This window comes from Symphalangus syndactylus, chromosome 2 (assembly GCF_028878055.3).
Source record: "Symphalangus syndactylus isolate Jambi chromosome 2, NHGRI_mSymSyn1-v2.1_pri, whole genome shotgun sequence".
Lineage (NCBI taxonomy): Eukaryota > Metazoa > Chordata > Mammalia > Primates > Hylobatidae > Symphalangus > Symphalangus syndactylus.
Window position 1 is genome coordinate 40,824,308 of NC_072424.2, and position 24,123 is coordinate 40,848,430.

Genomic DNA, 24,123 nt, shown 5'->3' on the forward strand with positions numbered 1-24,123 from the left:
TCTCAGCCAGCCTGGTCAAGCCTTGGCCCAGGAGACCAAGGACAATTCACAGCCACAGGAAGTTAATCTCCAAACCCTGTCTGCCCATCCTATCTCTTAGATTAAACAAAAAGACAAAACCCTGCGGCATATGCCGGGGTAAGGAGTAACAACCGGTACAGCACAGATATTGCCAGTTTCAGCAGATGCCCCATCAATCAGAACACCCAGAACCGCCCACACAGGGCACAGCCAGCTGCAGAGAGGCCCGGATGAGGGCCTAGGGAGGGTTCCCACTGGGCCCCCCACCAGCCCTAACCATACTTGCCCCTTTCATCTGTTTTATCCGTCGAGTTCCCACAAGCCACATCGTTTGAAAACAGGATGGCGCTACCCTAAAAACAACAAGAGTGAAAAGCATCGATCTAGCAGTGCATCTCAACAGGGGCTCTATCGGCTCTTGGGGCATGGCAGTTCTTGATCCTGCAGAGCTGTGCTGAACCCAGCAGGAAGTTAGCAGCCCTGGCCCTTCCCCTGAGTGCCAGCCCCAGGGGTCCTGAGGACTGAGCCCATGCCCCATCCCAGGCCGTACAGGCTATCCACTGGGGGGAGAAGCACTGCTATTCATAGCTCAACTCTCTCACTTTACAGGTAAAGCAGCTGAGACCCAAAAGCCAAGCCAGCTGGCCACAGGGCAGCAGGGTGGAGCTGGAAACAGAGAGCTCCAGGAAGTGGGCTGAGCCCAGGCCTCAAAGACCAGCCTAAACAGGGCTCAGGTTTCCCAGAAGTGGGCAGAAGGGAAGTGGGGGCCCCTCTTCAGAGAGCCTTGGGTGGGCATCCATACTCCAAACTGCCAACTGGAAGAAGTAGGACTGAGTAACCCCTACTGAGGCCTGAAGGATCAGCAGCCTGCACAGAGGAGCTATTCTGGGACCAGGCAAGGAGGCCAGGACCACCTCGGTGGCCCTAAGGGCAGGCATCCAGCCGTTCCCAGGCCCAGGCCCAGCTCCCTCCCAGCAAAGGACAATTGCTCCATTGGCCGGGGTTGGGGGGAAGAGCCTCAGTCCGCTACTTCCTCACCCTCACTGGCTGTGGCCGTGCCCGCTTCTCCACACCCTCACCCTCTCCTTAATGAGGCCATTGTCTGCCCAGGATTCCCCGTCACTCCTGCCCCCACCCCTAACACTCCTGCCCTGGATTTCCCCTCCACAACCCTGCCCCCAGGGTCCTCCCTGGGGGTTCCTCACTTCCTCCCCTGGCGCCCAGCACAAAGTAGCCTGAAGCCTCTCTGACCTATTGTCCCGTGCCGGCCAGTCAGTTCCCCCTCCCAGCCTCTGTTTTTTATATTAATCAGAGATGCAGGGACTGCCAGCCGACTTCTGTTCAGCATGAGAGGAGTTCCATCCTGAGAGCTGTAATTCAGCCAAAAACAAAGAAGTCTGCTGTTTTGTTTACGGCAAATGAACCCTTCTGTGTTGATTTGGGGAAACATGGAGAATCATTTATGAACCTTTAGTACCGCCTTCACAGCCCCTGGGTGGTCAGGAGAATATAGGAGAGCTTTCAGCTGCAACATTTTATAAATCTGGGGTCCCAAGGGCCCCACATAGCCATAGCCAAGGCAAAGAGATGGGGGGGCCATGCCGCCCACCTCCTGTGATTGTACAAAACCCTTTGAATACTTAACACTAGCAGTTTTAAGCACTTTCAAGTACCTCTCATTTAATCTTCTCAAAAAATCTACAAAGAAGTTCTTCCTGTCCCTGTTTTGCAGATGAGGAAACTGAGGCACAGGGATTCATGTGCCTGAGTTCCCACAGCCCACAAGTGGTAGAGGCAAAGCCTAATAGGCATAGGCAGCTCTCACTCTGCATCTGGTGCTCTTTCTAGCTCCCACAAAGAGCAGGCCCTGGGGCGCCTCTCCACCCATCTCCCAGGAAGTCACCCTAGTTGCAATGATAAGCTATTTGTGTATTTGTATATCAGCTGGCTCCCCCTCTACCTTTAGACTGTGAGCTCCCTAAAGGCAACAACCCAGCCAACTGGGTCAAACCTGCTGCAACCTCGGTGACTTGATTATCACGGAAGGGTCTGCTCCCCTAGGGCTGCCTTCCCCTGCAAGCCAGTTTGGGTCAGTGTTCAACAGAGTGGCACTACCCCCAGTCACTTCTCACATCCACAGGAGGAAGTCTTGGGTTCAAGTCCTGACTCTGCTGCTTCTTGGCTGTGTGACTCTGGGCAAGTTGCTGACCCTCTCTGAACCTCAATTTTCTCATATAACATGGGGATAATAATGCCTCCCTCACAGTACTGTCGGGATGATGAAATGAAATAATATACGGGAGAGCAGGGAACATAATACCAAGCACCTAGGAGGCCCTAAACAAGTATTCATGAAAGGAAGGAGAAAGAGAAGCCGACCCACACTTAGGGAGCATGTCCATCACTCCCCGGTCGGCAGCAAGCACTGCAACTGACGTATCACTCCACTCCACTTGGTCCTCACCAGCTCCCTGCTAGAATTTTCCTGATCTTCCCTGGGCTTCTCAAGAATTCCAACAGATCCTGAAAAAGGTTCTGGGCTCCAGCCTGAGCCCATCTGGCTCCAAAGACTCCTTCCTTCTATTACTTCCTCCCACCCGTTCAGTCATTCAGTCACCACACATTTATGGAGCACCCATTATGTGATTGACAGGGGTCTGGGAGCAACTGAGATGAACAAGATGAGGGCATACCCTTGTGGATCTCTCAGTCCAGTGAGAAGCCAGGACGTTGATAAAATAAACACAGCTATATAATGACCAGTGTCATTATATATGCAAAGGGAGCTTCAGGCTTCCAGACAGTGCCCAGCAAGGGGACCTGGCCTTGGGTAAGAGCTTTACCCAGAGCCTGGGTAAGAACTTTACCCTAAGAACAGTAAGAGCCACTGAGGGGCTTGAGCTGAAGGGTGAGACCATCAGGTTTGCAGTTTGAAATGATCTTGTTGGCTCATGCAGAGTGGAAAACTGAGACTGCAGAGGGAGCAGGGAGGATGTGAAGAGAGCAAAGGGAGGGAGAACACTGGGGGATATCAGAGAAACTGGCAGCGAAGAGCTACAGGATTTGGCGATGGTCTCTAAAGACCACTGTCATGCCCACATTAAATAATATTAACTATTGCCTAGGTTTTCTTGTAGGATTTTAATGCTGCTATAAAGACACATGCACACGTATGTTTATTGCGGCACTATTCACAATAGCAAAGACTTGGAACCAACCCAAATGTCCAACGACGATAGACTGGATTAAGAAAATGTGGCACATATACACCATGGAATACTACGCAGCCATAAAAAATGATGAGTTCATGTCCTTTGTAGGGACATGGATGAAACTGGAAAACATCATTCTCAGTAAACTATCGCAAGGACAAAAAACCAAACACCGCATGTTCTCACTCATAAGTGGGAATTGAACTATGAGAACTCATGGACACAGGAAGGGGAACATCACACTCCGGGGACTGTTGTGGGGTAGGGGTAGGGGGGAGGGACAGCATTAGGAGATATACCTAATGCTAAATGACGAGTTAATGGGTGCAGCAAAACAACATGGCACATGGATACATATGTAACAAACCTGCACATTGGGCACATGTACCCTAAAACATAAGTATAATAATAAAATTTTAAAAAATAATAATAATAATAATAATAACAATTATACAGTGCTTACTGTTCACTGTCCTAAACAATTTTTAAAATTAACTCTAATCTCAACAATTCTCTAAGAAATTATTGTTATTAATATCCCCATTTTACAGATGAGGAAACTGGAGCACAAAGAGGTTAAATAACTTGCCCAAGGTCATGTGGCATTGCTAAAATCAGAACCCAGTCTGGCCCCAGAGTTCACGCTCTTAACCAAAACATTAGACAGCCTCTCCAATGTGCTTCTAACCAGTGTTGCCAACTGGCCACAGCCCAGGGACTCCAGGTGTGCTAGGAACCCAGGGAGAAGAGGAGAGCAGTATTCAGCCTTCTCTCCATCCATAGCCCCGACTAGAGAATGCCAGCAGTGCCCATCCCATCCCACCTGCCTTCATGCTTCAGACGGGCACACTTTGAGCTGGACTCAGCCCCAGGCCCAAGAGAAGCCTCGCCTCTGCTTTTGTTCCTCAAGCCATGTGAGATCAGGACAAGTCGGAGAGCCTCTCAGTGGCTAAGCTCATGGAAGGGAGGACCGAGGCTGGCCTCCCTGGTCACTTGATTCAGTGGCCAGTAAGTCTCGCTCAAGCCCCTCTGTAACCAGCCTACCCAGCAATGCTGAGCAGGCCTGCCTGAACTGCCAACCAGAGCACAGGCTGCTCAGCAGGGAGGCCCCTGCACAGCTGGGGGCCTCCAGGACAGACTTTGCAACTGACAAAAGCTAAAATGCAGGAAAGTAAAACAACTGGAGGTATGGTAGGAAGAGCTTTAGACCGCAGGCTCAGGAAAGCCAATTTCTAGTTTCCTCTTATAGAAAATGGTGGGGGACCAGGAGGGCAATGCTTGGGGACAGTAGGTGCCTGCCAGCACTGATAGTTTCATTAATTAGACCACTCACCCCAGTTTTTTAATGGCAACTGCTATGAAGACACCACCCTGGTGGAGGAGCACTGGGATTGTAAGAGGCAGACAATTGGCCGGGCGCCGGGCGCGGTGGCTCACACCTGTAATCCCAGCACTTTGGGAGGCCGAGGCAGGCGGATCATGAGGTCAAGAGATCAAGACCATCCTGGCCAACATGGTGAAACCCCATCTCTACTAAAAATACAAAAATTAGTTAGGCGTGGTGGCACGCGCCTGTAGTCCCAGCTACTCAGGAGGCTGAGGCAGGAGAATGGCTTGAACCCAGGAGGCAGAGGTTGCGGTGAGCCGAGATCGTGCCACTGCACTCCAGCCTGGTAACATAGCGAGACTCCGTCTCAAAAAGAAAAAAAAAAAAAAAAAAAAAGGCAGACAATTCCAGGAGTCTGAAATAATGACAAGACCCTGTCTTACCACTTCAGTCATCCCAGCCCTCCTGGGGGCCCAGGCAAGCCTGTGCTGACAAGGCCTCCTCATAGCCCGGGACAGGGGAGGCAACAGCGACCCTGGGGGCCTCCTTCCATTCCTCGGCCCCACCTCCATCATCATCCCAAGCCCCTTCCATTCTCATTGGATCCTCAAGATAAACCCACAGAGAATGCAGGGCAATGTGGTCCCCCCCACCACACAGATGAGGCAACTGAGACTCAGGATCTCAGTAAATTAAAAAGTAATTAAATTACTTTTGCTAGTAAATTAAAAAGGTGTAACTCAGGATATTTTGAATCCCAGCTTGGTGCACTCCCCACTGCCCCACACTGCCTCTCCTGGGGGCCTTGTCAGGAGGCATAAACAGGGCAGATCTCCTGGCTGGTGGATCTGCTGCAGCACTGATCACAGTCCTACACAGGACACTCTGCAGGGTGCTGCTGTCACTCATTATCTCAGGAAGCCTTCAGCAACCAGCACTACCAGTACATAGATGCTATTAACTCTATTTTATAGATAAAGAAACTGAGGTTCAAGGTCCAACATACACAGGCCCAAGGACACACCACTAGGAAGTGCTCAGAATTCAGCACAGGTCAGTCTGACTCTAAAGCCTAGACTGTGCCTGCCGCACTACATACGTTGCCTTCCCGTGCCTGTGTACTCCACAACAACAAGGACCAAGTCTCTTTCACATCCATACCTGGCCCATAGCAGGTTCTATTTAAGTGTTGGCTCATGAAATCATTATTCTTAAGGCCTAAGGCATTAAAAGGAACAAAAAAGGATATTTCATACAGATAGAAGTTACAATTCAACCAGAAGCTATAATAATCATGAAGCTTTATACACCTGACAACACAGCATTAAGGTATATAAAACAAAAATTGATTTTAAAAAAAGGAAAAATTGCCAAACCCATATGCACAGTAGATTTCATATACCTCTATCAGAAATGGACAGATTAAGTAGCCCAGCAGTTCTCAAACATTTTGGTCTCAGAACCTCCTTGCACTCTTAAAAATTGAGACCCCAGGCTGGGCACGGTGGCTCACACCTGTAATCCCAGCAGTTTGGGAGGCTGAGGCGGGTGGATCACCTGAGGTCAGGAGTTTGAGACCAGCCTGGCCAACCAACATGGTGAAACCCCGTCTCTACTAAAAATACGAAAATTAGCCGGACATGGTGGCACGCATCTGTAATCCCAGCTACTAGGGAGGCTGAAGTGGGAGAATCGCTTGAACCCAGGAGGCAGAGGTTGCAATGAGCTGAGACTGCACCACTACACTCCAGCCTGGGCAACAGAGCGAGACTCCTCAAAAAAAAAAAAAATTGAGAATCCCAAAGAGATTTTGTTTACGTGGGTTTATATCTATCATTATTCACCATATTTGGAATTAAAAATGAGGAAAAAGTTAATGCATTAAGGCATTTAAAATAATAAATGTTTATATGTTAATATGTTAATGTAAATTTTATGTTTATATGTTAATGTAAATTTTTATGAAAAATAATTGTATTTTTCAAAACAAAAAATAATTTTAGTGAGAAGAGTGACATTGTTTTACATTTTTGCAAATCTCTTTAATGTTTGGCTTAACAGAAAACAGCAGATTCTCATATATGCTTCCACGTTCAGTCTGTTGCCATATGTTGTTTTGGTTGAAGTATATGAAGAAAATTTGGCCTCACACATAAATGTAGTTGGAAAAGGGAGGAGTATTTTGATGGCCTTTTCAGTTAATTGTGAGTATGCTTCTTTGATACTACCCCAAAGATTGACACATGTAGTTTCTTTCCTTTTTTTTTTTTTTTTTCTTGAGACAGGGTGTCACTCTGTCACCCAGGCTGGAGTGCAGTGGCGTGATCTTGGCTCACTGCAACCTCCACTGCCTCCCCTCAACAAACTCCGCTCCCCAACCTCAACTCAAGTGTCGATCCTCCCACCTCAGCCTCCTGAATAGCTGAGACCACAGGCACACACCACTACGCCTGGATATTTTTTTGTATTTTTAGTAGAAACAGAGTCTCACCATGTTGCCCAGGCTGGTCTCAAAACTCCTGGGCTCAAGCAACCCACCCACCTCGGTCTCCCAAAGTGCTGGGAATACAGGCATGAGCCACCGTGCCTAGCCTGACATGTGTAGTTTCTTAAGTGTAATGCAGAATCTGAAACCATATCAATAAGCTTCTCTTACCCAATTACCTTAAAATCCATTGGACTCTTCCTTCCTTCCTTCCTTCCTTCCTTCCTTCCTTCCTTCCTTCCTTCCTTTCTTTCTTCCTTTCCTTCTTTCTTTCTTTCCCTCTCTGGCCCAGGCTACAATCTACTCGGCTTGCTGCTGCCCGCGCCGCGGACTGCCTGGGACTGCCGGCGCGCGCCACCGCTGCCTGCCTTTTCTCCTTTGGATGCAGGCACGCGTTCGCCATCTTGGCCACGCTGGTCGCCAGCTCCTGACGCCGAGTGCTCTGCCCGCCTCAGCCTCCCGAGGTACTGGGACTACAGACGGAGTCTCGCTCACCCAGTGCTCGGTGTTGCCCGGGCTGGAGGGCGGTGGCGTGGTCTGGCCTCGCGGCAGCCTCTACGCCCCGGCCGCCTGCCTTCGCCTGCCAGGGTGCTGGGATTGCAGCCCCTGCCCGGCCGCCGCCCCATCTGGAAGGTGGGGAGCGCCTCTGCCCGGCCGCCCCGTCTGGGAGGTGAGGAGCACCTCTGCCCGGCCACCCACCGTCTGGGAAGTGAGGAGCGCCTCTGCCCGGCCACCCACCGTCTGGGAAGTGAGGAGCCCCTCTGCCCGGCCACCCACCGTCTGGGAAGTGACGAGCGCCTCTGCCCGGCCACCCACGGTCTGGGAAGTGAGGAGCGCCTCTGCCCGGCCACCCACCGTCTGGGAAGTGAGGAGCGCCTCTGCCCGGCCACCCATCGTCTGGGAAGTGAGGAGCGCCTCTGCCCGGCCGCCCCGTCCGGGAAGAAGTGAGGAGCGCCTCTGCCCGGCCACCCATCGTCTGGGAAGTGAGGAGCGCCTCTGCCCGGCCGCCCCGTCCGGGAAGAAGTGAGGAGCGCCTCTGCCCGGCCGCCCCATCCGGGAAGAAGTGAGGAGCGCCTCTGCCCGGCCACCCATCGTCTGGGAAGTGAGGAGCGCCTCTGCCCGGCCACCCACCATCTGGGAAGTGAGGAGCGCCTCTGCCCGGCTGCCCCGTCTGGGAAGTGAGGAGCGCCTCTGCCCGGCCGCCCCGTCTGGGAAGTGAGGAGTGCCTCTACCCGGCCGCCCCGTCTGGGAAGTGAGCAGTGCCTCTGCCCGGCCGCCCCGTCTGGGAAGTGAGGAGCGCCTCTGCCCGGCCGCCCCGTCTGGGAAGTGAGGAGCCCCTCTGCCCGGCCACCCACCGTCTGGGAAGTGAGGAGCGCCTCTGCCCGGCCACCCACCGTCTGGGAAGTGAGGAGCGCCTCTGCCCGGCCACCCACCGTCTGGGAAGTGAGGAGCGCCTCTGCCCGGCCACCCATCGTCTGGGAAGTGAGGAGTGCCTCCGCCCGGCCGCCCCGTCCGGGAAGAAGTGAGGAGCGCCTCTGCCCGGCCGCCCCGCCCGGGAAGAAGTGAGGAGCGCCTCTGCCCGGCCGCCCCGCCCGGGAAGAAGTGAGGAGCGCCTCTGCCCGGCCGCCCCGTCCGGGAAGAAGTGAGGAGCGCCTCTGCCCGGCCGCCCCGTCCGGGAAGAAGTGAGGAGCGCCTCTGCCCGGCCGCCCCGTCCGGGAAGAAGTGAGGAGCGCCTCTGCCCGGGCGCCCCGTCCGGGAAGAAGTGAGGAGCGCCTCTGCCCGGGCGCCCCATCCGGGAAGAAGTGAGGAGCGCCTCTGCCCGGCCGCCCCATCCGGGAAGAAGTGAGGAGCGCCTCTGCCCGGCCGCCCCATCCGGGAAGAAGTGAGGAGCGCCTCTGCCCAGTCACCCATCGTCTGGGAAGTGAGGAGCGCCTCTGCCTGGCCGCCCCGTCTGGGAAGTGAGGAGTGCCTCTACCCGGCCGCCCCGTCTGGGAAGTGAGCAGCGCCTCTGCCCGGCCGCCCCATCTGGGAAGAAGTGAGGAGCGCCTCCGCCCGGCCGCCCCGTCCGGGAAGAAGTGAGGAGCGCCTCCGCCCGGCCGCCCCGTCCGGGAAGAAGTGAGGAGCGCCTCTGCCCGGGCGCCCCGTCCGGGAAGAAGTGAGGAGCGCCTCTGCCCGGCCGCCCCGTCCGGGAAGAAGTGAGGAGCGCCTCTGCCCGGCCGCCCCGTCCGGGAAGAAGTGAGGAGCGCCTCTGCCCGGCCGCCCCGTCCGGGAAGAAGTGAGGAGCGCCTCTGCCCGGCCGCCCCGTCTGGGAAGTGAGGAGCGCCTCTGCCCGGCCGCCCCGTCCGGGAAGAAATGAGGAGCGCCTCTGCCCGGGCGCCCCATCCGGGAAGAAGTGAGGAGCGCCTCTGCACAGCCACCCATCGTCTGGGAAGTGAGGAGCACCTCTGCCCGGCCACCCACCGTCTGGGAAGTGAGGAGCGCCTCTGCCCGGCCGCCCCGTCCGGGAAGAAGTGAGGAGCGCCTCTGCCCGACCGCCCCGTCCGAGAAGAAGTGAGGAGCGCCTCTGCCCGGCCGCCCCGTCCGGGAAGAAGTGAGGAGCGCCTCTGCCCGGCCGCCCCGTCTGGGAGGTGAGGAGCGCCTCTGCCCGGCCACCCATCGTCTGGGAGGTGAGGAGCGCTTCTGCCAGGCCACCCATCGTCTGGGAGGTGCGGAGCGCCTCTGCCTGGCCACCCATCATCTGGAAAGTGAGGAGCGCCTCTGCCCGGCTGCCCCATCTGGGAAGTGAGGAGTGCCTCTGCCCGGACACCCATCGTCTGGGAGATGAGGAGCGCCTCTGCCCGGCCCCCCATCTTCTGGGAAGTGAGGAGCGCCTCTGCCCGGCCACCCATCGTCTCGGAAGTGAGGAGCGCCTCTGCCCGGCCACCCATCGTCTGGGAAGTGAGGAGCACCTCTGCCCGGCCACCTATCGTCTGGGAAGAAGTGAGGAGCGTCTCTGCCTGGCCGCCCCGTCTGGGAAGTGAGGAGCCCCTCTGCCCGGCCGCCCCGTGTCTGGGTAGAAGTGAGGAGCTCCTCTGCCTGGCCGCTCCGTCTGGGAGGTCTACCACGGAGGCCAGAAGCAATGTGGGGGCTGGACGTGGTGGCTCACGCCTGTGGTCCCGGCACTCTGGGGGGCGAGGCGGGTTGATCACTTCGGGCTAGGAGTTCGAGACCAGTCTGGCCAACTTGGCGAAACATGAAGAATACAACAGACAAACCAATCAACCAACTCAATGACAACAAAACAGGTCTACCCTGGAGTCATACTCTAATTTTTTCTATTTTCCTCCCTTTCTGATCCTTTATCCCACTTTCTTTTTCTTCCTCTTCCTTCTCCCTCTTCTTTGTCAAATAGAGGATTGAGTTATTATCACTGATCCATATAAAGTCCCTCTCTCATTTATTTTAACTCCCACCCCCATTTCTATTCCCCGACTTCCCATGTGCAACCTTCCTAATAAAAAAAAAAAATAAATAAATAAAAATAAAAAAAAAAAAATCCATTGGACTATCTTGTACCTTGAATGGGCATTTGAATTACGTACAGTTTTGACCCTGTATACCCCTCCGGAAAGAGTCTCGGGGTCCCCCTAGGGAACACTGACCACACTTTGAGAACCATTGAAATAGACAATAAAAGAGTAGAAAAATGTAGAATTTGATAACATAATTAGCAAATTTGATCTAAGAGGTATTTATATAGAACTTTGCTCACAACAAACCATGAATACACATTTTTTTGAATAAATGGTCCCTTTTATCAGCTGGGGGAAAGGTCTGGACAGGCTATGGATGCTCCAAGATGGACAGATGCCCAGCACAGTGCCCAGGTGTTCCACCTGCTGCTTAGGCCCTGGTTCAGCCTCAGCAAGAAGGGGCACTATATCAGAGAACAGCCTTCTCCTGTCCGGGCTGCAGAACCAGGTCAAATGGCCACAGAGAGAGAGCTCCCCTGACAACAGCCCCATGGTGCAGCCCTCACCTCGGCTTGGTTCCTGTCAAGTTTCCCTCCTTGCATTCACCCTGTCCCGTGTCAGGGGCCCTCAGGGGTCCCCAAGACAGAGCTGCCAGGTAAAGACTGTCCATGCTCCTCTTCCAGGAGGCTTTCATCCAGGCCCCTCTGCCCGTTACAGCCCTCGGAGCTGTCAGGTATGGACTCACAGCTCTCTGGTCACACGCAGTTCTTACATAACCATCAGTAGAAACAAAGCCCTGCTCTGTCCAGGCCAGGCACTGGGACACCAAGAACAGCACAGCCGACCAGCTGCCCAAGGAGGCAGCACCTTGCACAACCACCTGGGGGGGGGCTCTAACACCCCTGTCAGTGCCCAAGGCCACACCTTCCCTGGAGGGCAAGAGCCTGCCAAGCCTGGAGGGGTGGGAGAGTCAGGGTGCAGGGGCAGAACTGCTGTTCAGAGCCCCAAACCAGAGCCAGAGCCAAGGTATCCAAGGGCTTTCAGAACACACACCATTTTCTTTTTTTTTTTTGAGACAGAGTCTTGCTCTGTCTCCCAGGCCGGAGTGCAGTGGCATGATCTCAGCTCACTGCAACCTCCGCCTCCTAGGTTCAAGCAATTTTCCTGCCTCAGCCTCCTGAGTAGCTGGGATTACAGGCACGCACCACCACTCCCGGCTAAGTTTTGTATTTTTAGTAGAGACAGGATTTCATCATGTTGGCCAGGCTGGTCTCAAACTCCTGACCTCAGGCGATCTGCCCACCTCGGCCTCCCAAAGTGCTGGAATTACAGGCATGAGCCACCATGCCCAGCCACCACTTTCTTTTTTTAAGAGACAGGGTCTTGCTTTGTTGCCCAGGCTGGAGTGCAGTGGTGCAATCACAGCTCACTGTAACCTCGAACTCCTGAACTCAAGCAGTCCTCCCACCTCAGCCTCCTGAGTAGCTGGGATTGCAGGCGCATGCCACCATACCCAGTTAACTTTTCTAATTTTTGTAGAGATGGAGTCTTGCTGTGTTGCCCAGGCTGGTCTCAAACTCCAGGGCTCAAACGATCCTCTCACCTCAGCCTCCCAAAGTGCTGGGATTTACGGGCGAGAGCAACTGCACCCAGCCCACACACCACATTTTTACCCCAAAGTCACACGTCCCTTGGGGATCTAACATTCCTAGGTGTTCATTCTGTGTGTTGGCACTGTGCAGGGGGCTTTCTTTCCAATTCACCTTATTTGCTTCTCACAGTAACTGCTGAAGAAATTCCATTTTACAAAGAAAGAAATCAGGTTAAGTACTTGCCTAAGGTCATACAGCTAGTATGTGGCCAGGATCTGAACCTCGCTCCATCGTCTGCAGAGCCCAGGCTCTCGCACCATTGCTATACTGCACTGCCTGGCCCTGCAGAGACCAGTCCTTCACCTTCTGAGTGGCCATCTGCATAACTTCTTCCTGCTGGGGGCTGGGAGAGGGAGAGTGGAAAAGAAGGCCGAAGTTTACTCCGCCTGGACCCCACTAGGTCATCCTGGACATCAAACACGGCCTGTCCCACCCTTGGGGCTCAGTGGGATGAGGCTTCTCCTGCCTCCTCTGCCTGCCTTGTGTCTTTTTCTTACAACTAGATCAGAAGGAACAGAGCCATGTCTTTTGCACCTCTGTGTCCCTATGCATACCCTACCCCATGCCTTGCAGATAGTAGGTACTCCATGCGTTTTCCATGAATATTAAGGAGTGGTCCCTCACCCCTCTCCACTACCACTGCAAGGACAGACCCAGAGGAAGACAGGAGCCCTGGAAACATCCATTAGTGGGACTAAGGGGAGAAGCAGAGGGGGAAAGTGCCCAGCACTCCTGCCTTCCAGCAGAGCCAGCCCCCAGCTCCCCATGCCCTTCTAGGAGACACCTCCCCAGGGTACCCTCCCCACCAAAGACTGGGAAGTCAGTTGTCAGGCTAGGCTCTCAGGAAGGAATTCCCCTCTCTTCAAGCCTCCAGTCCAAATTCCTCTCTAGGGAGAGCCAATGAAAGGCAGGACTCAGACAGGAGAGAAAGGCACCAAGCATGGGGCTCCTGAAGGTCCCCTCCCCTCTGATGCTTGCCTGGGTGCCCCGCTCAGAGACACCATCAATTCCCCCTCCTCCCACCGTGTTCCCTACCATGGGTTGGAAGTTATCTTACCACAGAGTGGTTAAGCCCTGGCCTTTGGAGCCCAACACCTGGATTCAAATCCTAGCTCCTTCACATATGAGCTGTGTGGCCAAGGGCCAGTTACTCCACTTCTCTGAACTCCCTATCCCCTTGGTCATTAGGCCTACAGACTCAGAATCCAGGCCTCCTGGTTGTTTCTGGGCTCTGACTCTCGAAACAGACTATCTGGGTTCAAATCCCAGCTCTAATCCGTGCTTAACCTCTCTGCCGCAGGATCTTTATCTGTAAGGTGGGGACAATAATAGTACCTACTCACCATCTAGCATTATTGTGAGAATTAGCTGAGCGAGTTTATGCAGTGTGCTCAGATCAGACTCGGCAGACAATTAGCACCCACTAAGTATTGGCTATCATTAGCAATAGATGATAAGCTTGGAACGTACCTTGCACCGCACCTTGCACCTTGCACCATCCCTGGCAGGTAGTAAGAACTCACTAAATAGAAGCTATGATTACCTTCACCCCCACTAGACTATCCTGGCCCTGGAGGTGGGTTCTGGGTCATATCCATCTTTGATTCCCCAGCAGCCAGCATGGGGCCTGGCACCAAGCTCAATGAAGACCTGCCAGGAGGACCAGAAGATCCAGGAGGGTGTGGGGTGGCACGAGCCCCTCACCAGGGAGAAGAGGAACCGAGGTGTCGGGGAAGGGAAAACAGAGCAGAGGGAGAAAGGCCAAGGCAGAGAGATAAGCAAGTGAAGTGAGTGAGAAAAGGAACAGGAGAGGCTGTGGCGGAGAGAGATAAGGAGGAAGGATGGAGAAGGCGAGGGTCGACAAAAATGCCCAGGGAGGCAGGGAGCCCCGGGGAGAAGCGCTGGGCAAGGCCAGGGACACTGCAGGGGAGCCGAGCCGGGAGAGGGGCGCAAGACCTGGCGGTGGGCGGGACGCGCGGGCAGGGTGCGGGAGGGGCTGAGGGCCGCCCCCACTGCCTCCCCGCCTTGGAGCTGGGGCCAGGCGGCCGGAGATTGGCTGGGGCGCACAGCGAGGCCCGGGCTGGAGCCCCGAGGTGGGAGGCGCCAGGATCAGTCCGGGCGCCCGGAGCGCAGGCTGCCACCCACCTGGGCGACCTCCGCGGCGGCGGCGGCTGGGTAGAGTCAGGGCCGGGGGCGCACGCCGGGGCACCTGGGCCGCCGGGCACCGAGCGTCGGGGGGCTGCGCGGCGCGCGCCTGGAGAGGGCGCAGCCATGCGGGCGGCGGCGGGGGGCGCGCGGACGGCCGCGCTGGCGCTGCTGCTGGGGGCGCTGCACTGGGCGCCGGCGCGCGGCGAGGAGTACGACTACTATGGCTGGCAGGCCGAGCCGCTGCACGGCCGCTCCTACTCCAAGCCGCCGCAGTGCCTTGACATCCCTGCCGACCTGCCGCTCTGCCACACGGTGGGCTACAAGCGCATGCGGCTGCCCAACCTGCTGGAGCACGAGAGCCTAGCCGAAGTGAAGCAGCAGGCGAGCAGCTGGCTGCCGCTGCTGGCCAAGCGCTGCCACTCGGATACGCAGGTCTTCCTGTGCTCGCTTTTTGCGCCCGTCTGTCTCGACCGGCCCATCTACCCGTGCCGCTCGCTGTGCGAGGCCGTGCGCGCCGGCTGCGCGCCGCTCATGGAGGCCTACGGCTTCCCCTGGCCCGAGATGCTGCACTGCCACAAGTTCCCCCTGGACAACGACCTCTGCATCGCCGTGCAGTTCGGGCACCTGCCCGCCACCGCGCCTCCAGGTAGCGCCGCCGCCGCCGTCCCCGCGCGCTCCGACGGCCCTGCAGCTCCCCTAGCACAGCTCTGCGAACCCCCGAAGAGGTTCAGCTCCCCCCCCCCCGCGCACACACACACACACACACACACACACACACACGCTGTCGTAGCTCAGCCCAGCGCCCCCGGAATTATCTCCTGCAGTCTTCCGCCTTCCCACCTCCCCAGGGAGTGGCAGCGTAGTGCCTCCCTGCGGCTCCAGACCTGGCTCTCGTTCCCTGGAAACCCCTGGCACCCCTCTCAGTACCCACCCAACCAAGCTGCTGAGAATCCACCAATGCCGTCCCCCAATCCTGGGAAGTCCTGATAAATGCTTTATGACCCCTCTCAGCCCAAGAATGCCTGGGGTCGTTAAACAATGCCTTTCACCTGGATCCCGAGGCACCAAAGCAAGCATCACCCCCACCCCGTGTTGGGACCTTGGGAAGAGAGGAGAGGTGAGGGAAGGGATGTGGGGAAAGACTGGGGACTAAGAATGTTCCTGGACTATGATCTGCGTCCGTTTTCTGTACCTGGAACCCTAAGATCTCCACCCTCTTCCCCGGTTCCCCTGGCTGGGAGTCATTTGGGTAAGGCTCAGTGCGGAAGGAAGAGCAGATTAGGCTCTGCCCCTAAAGAGAAGCCCTTAGGCAAGTTGCTTGACTTCACTGAGCCTCAGTTTCCCCATCCATAAAATAGGAAGCCATCCCAGGCTCATGAAACCTATGAGATCCTAAGTCCCTCCTCCCACCCACACCCTCAGTCCCCTGAACCCTAATTTCTCCCTGGTCTCAGCCTCCCCTTTTCTGTACTGGTCCACATAGCTCTTCCAGGCTGGCCCCATGCCCTCTCCCCCTTCCTCCCCGTCTGCTGTCAGACTTGAGTAACCGCTCTGGGCCTCGGTTCCCTTTTCTCCAAAATAGGAATAAGGGCTGGGCACGGTGGTTCACACCTGTAATCCCAGCACTTTAGGAGGCCAAGGTGGGTGAATCACTTGAGGTCAGGAGTTCTAGACCAGCCTGGCTAACATGGTGAAACCCTGTCTCTACTGAAAATACAAAAATTAGCCAGGTGCAGTGGCACACGCCTGTAATCTCAGCTACTCGGGAGGCTGAGACAGAAGAATCGCTTAAACCTGGGAGGCGGAAGTTACAGTGAGGTGAGATTAGAGAGCCACTGCACTCCAGTCTGGGTGACAGAGCAAGACTACGTCTCAAAAATAAAATAGGAATAAGAATCCCTACTTCAAAGGCTGAGGATGAGAGGAGATAAAATTTAAAAGACAATGCACATCATGGCTGAAGCCGCCAGGGTCGTGGGGCAGTCACTGTGCCCACTTGGCAATTTTGTCACTGCACAGCCTGTCTGGTGATTGTCAATCACTCTGTGAGCAGGTAGTGATATGATTGCCATCATCCCATTTCCTGATAAGGAAGTAGAGGCTAGGCAAGGGGAAGTGGCTGGTCAGTGAGGAAGCCTGCACCCCAGGTGGCTCTTGAAACACCAATCCCCTCACCAACTGTCCCCCAACCCCACCCCACTTTCTCTCTTCAGTGACCAAGATCTGCGCCCAGTGTGAGATGGAGCACAGCGCTGACGGCCTCATGGAGCAGATGTGCTCCAGTGACTTTGGTGAGTGTGGGGCCCACGCTGCCACTGCCCCATCATCACCCCCAGCCCCTCTTTCTTGCCACACACGGGAACATCCATGTCCACGTCCATCACAGTGAATCCCAACAGTTTTTGCATCATGGCTCCCGTTTGGAAGCCAATGATAACCATAAACCCTTTCCCAAGAGAAATGTACCTCCTTCTGCATCATCTCAGGACCATCATAAGTCCCTCAAGGCCATGGGCCTTGGGCCTCAGAAACCACCCCGGCCAGGGCTCCCACAGCCCTCCCTTGGTGTCGTTTTCAGAGGACCCTCCATGACTGGATCATCTCTGTGGATAGTGCAGGCTTAGCCCAGAGATGGATGGAGCCAGGTGGGGAGTGATGGCTCTAGGATGGAAGTGGAGCACCCTTATCCATGGGTACCTCCACCTGGGACTCAGCACACCTCCTGCCAGCAGAGCTGTGGTCACCTGTCCCCACAGCTTCATCCCAGAGCCTTCCCATTTTCTGGGACAACCCAGCCAAGTTTGGTCAGGACCTGGCTCACACATGGGCCACACAGTCCAGTGTGTGATCTTTGCCAAGTCAGTTCCCTGTTTTGTGTCTTAGCCTCCCTGTCTATAAAAAAAGAAAAAAGGAAAGGATAATGAAGTCCTTTCTTCAGAGGAGTCTTTTATGTTGGTAGCCTGTTTGGAAAGAGAATACTGCTATTCCTAGGGGTGTATGTATGTGTCAGAGAGAGAAAGAGAGGGGGAAGGGGATATAAAGAGAAGGAACAAGATTTTATGACAATTTCCTGCCAAGAGTGGGCAGAGTTATTCTCTGACTTCTCTCTGGCCCCACAGAGATGGGGGCCCAGAAGCCTGAAGAAGGGAGAGACCAGCCCGAGGGACTCCCCACCCCACCCTGAGGCTCAGGACTCCTTAGGCTCTCTACGTCCACTGCAGGGTGACCTGCACCATGGCTCTCTGGCCACAGACCCTGCCTTCATCCTAGCCCCCCAAAGGAAAGGAGTTAGGGTCTCGGTGCCTCCAGCCACACCCCCTGCCCCACTCCTAAACATAGCACAAACACACTCCCACCCACTGTACAATCTCTCTCACACACACACATTACTGTACAGTGGTGTGTTCACACCAGCAAGAGCTGAACTGTGTGAATCTATTCCCAGCTCCACGCCCAGTCATGCAGTCAGTTGTGGTGGGAGTATTTACCCCATGGATGTCAATGAATGCAAAGCAGGGCTCCCTGTCCACAGAGCCGGCTGTTAAATATTTGCCAGCCCTTCACTGTTCCAACCACACTCACTGTGTGTGCATGCACACACATATACACACCCCATATATACTCCATACCATACACTCACACACAGCCAGAAATCCCAATGGGAATCATCCCCAGCGATCAGGAAGTCCGGCCTCCCTCCATCACAAGGATCCCCTTCCAAGCAGTCGGCCCCAGTCCCATCCACTCCTTATCCCCCTCCCTGGGGAGCCCCACACGCTGCTCCATCAAGAGCTCTCCACCCTGCCTTTGGTGTCTCAGAAGGGCTTGGACTCTTGACTCTCACAGGTCACAAGCTCTCTACCCCTCATTTCCCCTCTCCTGTACCTTGAGGATGAAACGTGATGTTGTCCGTGAGAGTGCAGCATGATTAAGTGCTTCATAAATATGAAAATGTGCCCTACGAGCTCCACCCTTCCAAGCCCTGCAGGGCATCAGGCTCCCCAAGCCCTAAGGTCCAGAACACACCAACTCTGGGCCCACCAGCATCCCACGCAGATCTGACCATTCCCAACTTGCCCCTGTACTTTCTTCCCACAGTGGTCAAAATGCGCATCAAGGAGATCAAGATAGAGAATGGGGACCGGAAGTTGATTGGAGCCCAGAAAAAGAAGAAGCTGCTCAAGCCGGGCCCCCTGAAGCGCAAGGACACCAAGCGGCTGGTGCTGCACATGAAGAACGGCGCGGGCTGCCCCTGCCCGCAGCTGGACAGCCTGGCGGGCAGCTTCCTGGTCATGGGCCGCAAAGTGGATGGACAGCTGCTGCTCATGGCCGTCTACCGCTGGGACAAGAAGAATAAGGAGATGAAGTTTGCGGTCAAATTCATGTTCTCCTACCCCTGCTCCCTCTACTACCCTTTCTTCTACGGGGCAGCAGAGCCCCACTAAAGGGCACTCCTCCCTGCCCTGCCAGCTGTGCCTTGCTTGCCCTCTGGCCCCGCCCCAACTTCCAGGCTGACCCGGCCCTACCAGAGGGTGTTTTCACGAATGTTGTTACTGGCACAGGGCCCAAGGGATGGGCACGGAGCCCAGGCTGTCCTTTTTGACCCAGGGGTCCTGGGGTCCCTGGGATGTTGGGCTTCCTCTCTCAGGAGCAGGGCTTCTTCATCTGGGAGAAGACCCCAGGGTCTCAGAAAGCAGGCAGGGGAGGAGAGGGTGAGGGAAGGGTGGAGGGGCTCAAGGCACCCTGAGGCAGAGGTTTCAGAGTAGATGGTGGTGTCAGCTCCAGCTCCCCTCTGTCGGTGGTGGGGCCTCACCTTGAAGAGGGAAGTCTCAATATTAGGCTAAGCTATTTGGGAGACAGTTCTCCCCACTGCCCCTGTATGTGTCATCCTAGACCCCCAAAGGAAAGGAGTTAGGGTCTCAGTGCCTCCAGCCACACCCCCCTGCCTTCCCCAGCTTGCCCATTTCCCTGCCCCAAGGCCCAGAGCTCCCCCCAGACTGGAGAGCAAGCCTAGCCCAGCCTCGGCATATACCCCCTTCCGGTCCGCCCGCAGCTCGCTTCCCGGGGTTCATTCCTCAGCCTCTGCTTCTCCCTTTTATCCCGATAAGTTATTGCTACTGCTGTGAGGCCATAGGTACTAGACAACCAATACATGCAGGGTTGGGTTTTCTAATTTTTTTAACTTTTTAATTAAATCAAAGAAAACAATAATTGGTTTAGACCAGGTAGTTTCTTTGTCAGCTGGTTCCCAAGAGGTTGGGAGAGAGGGAGGTTTAGAATGGAGCTTCAGAAAGAAGCCCTTATCTTAACCCATGGCCTGGCCACATAGACCTCCTTGGAATGCCTAAGAAAAGCAAGACCTGTGTTTTTGTAGTACATAGCAAGGGTCACCCTGTCATTCTGACCGCTAAGTGAGGGATGGAGATGGCCGTTCTTTTGTCCCTGAGGAGGAATGGAGGTGCCAAGTTCCCCAGCTTTCTCCCACAGTCAGAAGACTCCCATGGTCCTGCAGCAGCTCCTCGAGGAGGTCAGGGCCTGATCGGAGGAGTCCAAGAAGGTGGGGCCACAGGGAACTATCATGAAAAGCCTGAGGCCGAAGACGTGTCACACCTCCCCTTCGGCTTTCACATACCGAGGGCACTGCTCCTTACCTGTCCCTGGTCCAGCAGCATGAGCATCACCTGGGAGCTGGTTAGAAAGGCAGCATCTGGCCGGGGGCGCGGTTGCTCATGCCCGTAATTCCAGCAGCTTGGGAGGCTGAAGTGGGAGGATCCCTTAAGCCCAGGAGTTCAAGACCAGCCTGGGCAACATAGTGAGACCCTAACTCAACAACAACAACAAACAAATGCAGACCTGCTGTATCTGAATCTGCATTTGAACACATAAACATTAGAATCATCTAGGGAGCTTTTACAGAATCCTGCACCCTACTGTAATGCAATTAAATCAGAATATCTGTAGGGTGTCCAGGAGTTGGTGTTTTTAGATGCTCCCTGGGGTGATGTGTAGCCAGGATTGAGAACTACTATCTAGATAAGGTGACAACTGAGACAGGGAGAGGGCAAGGGGCTGAGGGGGTGCCCCAGTGGGCTCAGAGCAGATGGAGGCTGCTGCCTTGAGGTGGATGGGCAGGGAGGGGAGACAGCTTGGGAGACGAGAAGCCACCCCCACTCTAATGGGCAGACTATGGACAGGGCAGTGCCAGGAAGGTGCTCCCTGGGCGGGGGGTCTGTCAGCAGATGCCAGATGTACCCAGAGCAGGGGGCTAGGGGCACCCCCTGAGGGGCTCTCCCCACCAGTGGGGGTAAAGCTGGGATGCTGTCAAGGCCTGGTGTTCCTCCAAGACAAAGGAGCCTCGTTCTCTGGAGCTGAGGAAAGCCTTGGCTTCCACTCCCAGAGGCAAACGTCACCTCAGGGAAATGACTCCAGAGGGGCCAGGGGCTGAGTTCTGCTGTGGGCCATGAGCGTGCATTCCCCTGAGGTCTGGCTAGCAGGTGGTCCAACAGCACGCCCATAAATCACCCCGGGCAGGCAGGTGGCCTCACCGCAGGTCAGCAGCCGCACAGGCCGCCTTGTTCCTCCCTCACCCACCCGCGCCCAAACCCTGCCCAGCACACCTGGCTCCCTGAATCTGCGCCTTGTCTCCCAGCCTCCTACCCTGACCAAATGTTTACGGACACTTCTGTGGTCAACCAGGACCAGGGATGATTTTCCATGGCACACACAGGACTGGGTCTGCCCTGGCTGAAGTACTATGCTGACTTCTGCCAGATGCTGGCAGCCGTGGGGCAGCAGGGCGAGGGGAGGACTCCCTTAGTCCATCCCGTGAAGCCCAGGAAGGCACTCCTCTACCCCCACAAGGGGTCAGGGCCCAGCTTGAAACATCTGCTGTCCCCCAGCATCTGCTGTCAGACTCACCAAGAATCTCTTTTCTGGGACCAAGAAGAATCTTCCCAAAGACCAGGGAGGTCCTTCCAGGCTCAAGCCCCACCCTTCATTCCCTTCAGTCACACAAGGCTCCCTCCCGCTGGCTGGAAACCCAGCAGCTGTGCTGTCCCGAGAGCAACTGGGTGCAGTGAATGATGCGGCCCCCAACCACACATAACAGAAACCCCACGAACCGAAACCCCAGCTTCTCCACACAAGAGGGGTGGAGGTGGACAGGTGGGAGGTCTATGTTCAACTGCCTTCCTGCTCTGCCATGGGGTGACATTTGCTCTCGTGGTTATAAACAATGCCTCCTTCCAACTTCACCACATTCCAGAGAGCAAGGTGGGGAAGGGCGAGGAGCACAGCTTGTCAGCTGCCTCTGGCCCCTTTGATCAGGAAAACAGAAATTTCCCCAGCAATCCCACCTAGTAGATTTCCACTTCTAGCTCACTGGCCAAAACTAAGTCACATGGCCACCCCTAGGTGCAAGAGAGCAAAGGAAGTCAAGCTTTTTCAGCTGGGGACAAAATCAGAGTTCTAATAGAGAACAGGACAGACTGGGGAGGAGGCAGCTGAACACTCCGGGTTGGGTTGAGAAGAGGCAGATACAGTCCAGTCCTGGCTTCTAATCCTGTGACTTAGTGACTGCGTGACACCGGGAATAGTGCCCAGCTGTAAAATGGAGTAAAAATGTCTACTTCACAGGGTTGCTGAGGGTTAAGTGGGAAAATGCATGAAAAGTACAATGCACAGCATGTAGATGTCCATTAAATAGTAATGAGTATTTTTATTAACCAAAAGCCATGACCTAGCAGTGCCTGTCCATAGTAGGTGCTCAGTAAAATTCCTAACTGATTAATTAATCAACTAAGAAACAATACTGGCAGGAAGGCAGGGAAAAGACAAGAGTATCTTATCTAAAAGCCAGAACACTACTTTCAGAAGAGAGCTAGAACCTACATTTGGGGTTTTGCTTCAGAAATACAGGTGGTGGTGTAAGCCAGTATCAAGCCAGTATCAATAAATATCAAGGCCATGATGGGTGGCAGGCACTACTCAAAACACTTTTGCATTCTCTGATCTTTTCTCTTTTTTCTTTTTTTTTTTTTTTTTTTTTGAGACAGGGTCTCACTGTGTTGCCCGGGCTAAACACAGTATTACAGTCGTGGCTCACTGTATTCTCAACCTGCCAGGCTCAAGCGATCCCACTGCCTCAGCCTCCCAAGTAGCTGGGACCACAGGAGCATGCCACTATGCCTGGCTAATTTCTTATTTTTTGTAGAGTTGAAGTCTCATTATGTTGCCCAGGCTGCTCTCAAACTCCTGGACACAAGCAATCCTCCCTCCTTGGCCTCCCAAAGTGGTGGGATTACAGGCATGAGCCACTGTGCCTCACCCAGCTTTTGCATTCTAATTTAAGCCTCCCAACAGCCATTTGAGGTAGTGGCATTTCAGTGATGGTGGCTGAGGCTCAGAGAGGTTAAGGAACTTGTTGGAGGTCACACAGCTTGCACATGGCAGTGCTAGAATTTGACTTCATGCTCTTAACCACTATACTACTGTCGGTAGTGGCAAAGCCAAGGTCGGGGGGTGCAGGCAGCCATGCTTCTGCCAGCCTGCCTCACAGGAAGATTTCTGGGAGCCCTGTTCCAATCCCACTCCAAGGATCCTGACAGAGGCAGAGGAGCCAGTGGCTTTTCTCCTAATTCCCAAAGACAGCCCACCCCCAACCCCTTCTCCCCTCTCAGCCCTGCCAGCATCCAGCCTTAGGTCTCCACAAAGGAAGCTCACATCCCACAACTGTTTAGTCGGCTGTAATCCTGGCTGAAGTTCACTCCTGGGGAAATGCAACGTGGGGGGTGGTTGCTGTTGGAATGTGTGTGGCTGGGACCCCATGTCCCAGCCCAGACAGCAGGCTCTGCTGGGGCTGTGAAGAACACAGGCAGCCAGGGGAATCCGGAATCCCCAGCCCCCAGCTGTGCCAGAGAATGGAATGTGCTGCTCTGGGGTGTTGAAACATACCCAACCAGGCCGGAGGTGGGGTTGCTGGGAGCTGGGGGAGCTCCGGCCACAAGGCTGCCTCTGTTCTTGAGGCTGAGCCCACTTCGCTACGGCTGGGGGTGGGAGGGAGGAGAGGAGAGAGGCCATGCTTAGTGGGTAGGCCTTCTTGTTAGCTCAGTGGCTAGCTCCCGGAGCCAGTGGGGGCCAGGCAGACAGAGGGGAGGGTGACACCCAGGATTGCTCTGTTCCTCCAAAGGTTCTCTTATGAGGCCTCTACAAGCGCACGGTGGCATAATTCACATCCCGGCTCCACGACTTACTAGCTATGTGACCTTGGGCAGGTTCCCTAACCTCCCCACACCTCCTTTTATTCATCAGTTAAACAGAGTTAACAACAGAACCTACTTTTGGAGACTGTCATGAGGTCTCGATGAGATGATGCACTCAGCATGGTGCCTGGCACAGGTGCTCCATCAATGTAGGTGTTATCCTGAGGGCCACCAGCTGTAAGACAGATGCTGGGCCAGGGCCTCTCTTAGGGGGAGCCTCAAAGGTTCCAGGGAGACAAGGGGATGAAGACAGAACTTCATATGGCTTCAGCCCCAAGGGCTGAAAATCCTGAAGATCCCAGAAACCACTGCCAGCTCAAGGTCGGCCATGGCTCACAGGAGGCTGCTCAACACAACCAACCACAAAAAGAATCGGCAGAGCCCTCAGCCCACGCCAGGCTGTGGGAGCTGGAGCCCCAGACCTGTCCCAGCAGACGCCAGGGCTGCAGCAGAGTCTGGTTCCCCATCCCCTCCTCAGGGGCCTGAGAACAAATTTTTTTTTTTTTTCAAACATGGACAGTTTGTCTTCCAGGCCACCCCATGTGCAGGTCCTCTCCATGCTGTGG

The 24,123-nt window shown here is 55.0% G+C and overlaps 1 protein-coding gene across 1 annotated transcript; it reads left to right on the top strand.

The window, feature by feature from the left end:
- The first annotated feature begins 14,260 nt into the window (after window positions 1-14,260).
- On the top strand, window positions 14,261-19,508 carry SFRP5 (secreted frizzled related protein 5). The gene is made up of 3 exons (XM_055242980.1): window positions 14,261-14,943; window positions 16,511-16,588; window positions 18,396-19,508. The coding sequence occupies exons 1-3, from the start codon at window positions 14,421-14,423 to the stop codon at window positions 18,740-18,742; spliced, it is 948 nt and encodes a 315-aa protein (XP_055098955.1). The 5' UTR covers window positions 14,261-14,420; the 3' UTR covers window positions 18,743-19,508.
- The last annotated feature ends 4,615 nt before the right edge of the window (window positions 19,509-24,123 follow it).

What these genes read in the sequence shown, in the direction of transcription:
- SFRP5 (XM_055242980.1), top strand. Translation starts at nt 14,421, where the DNA reads ATGCGGGCGGCGGCGGGGGGCGCGCGGACGGCCGCGCTGGCGCTGCTG. An exon ending in GCCCGCCACCGCGCCTCCAG is followed by an intron (nt 14,944 to 16,510) that starts GTAGCGCCGCCG and finishes TTCTCTCTTCAG; the next exon opens with TGACCAAGATCTGCGCCCAG. An exon ending in GATGTGCTCCAGTGACTTTG is followed by an intron (nt 16,589 to 18,395) that starts GTGAGTGTGGGG and finishes TTCTTCCCACAG; the next exon opens with TGGTCAAAATGCGCATCAAG.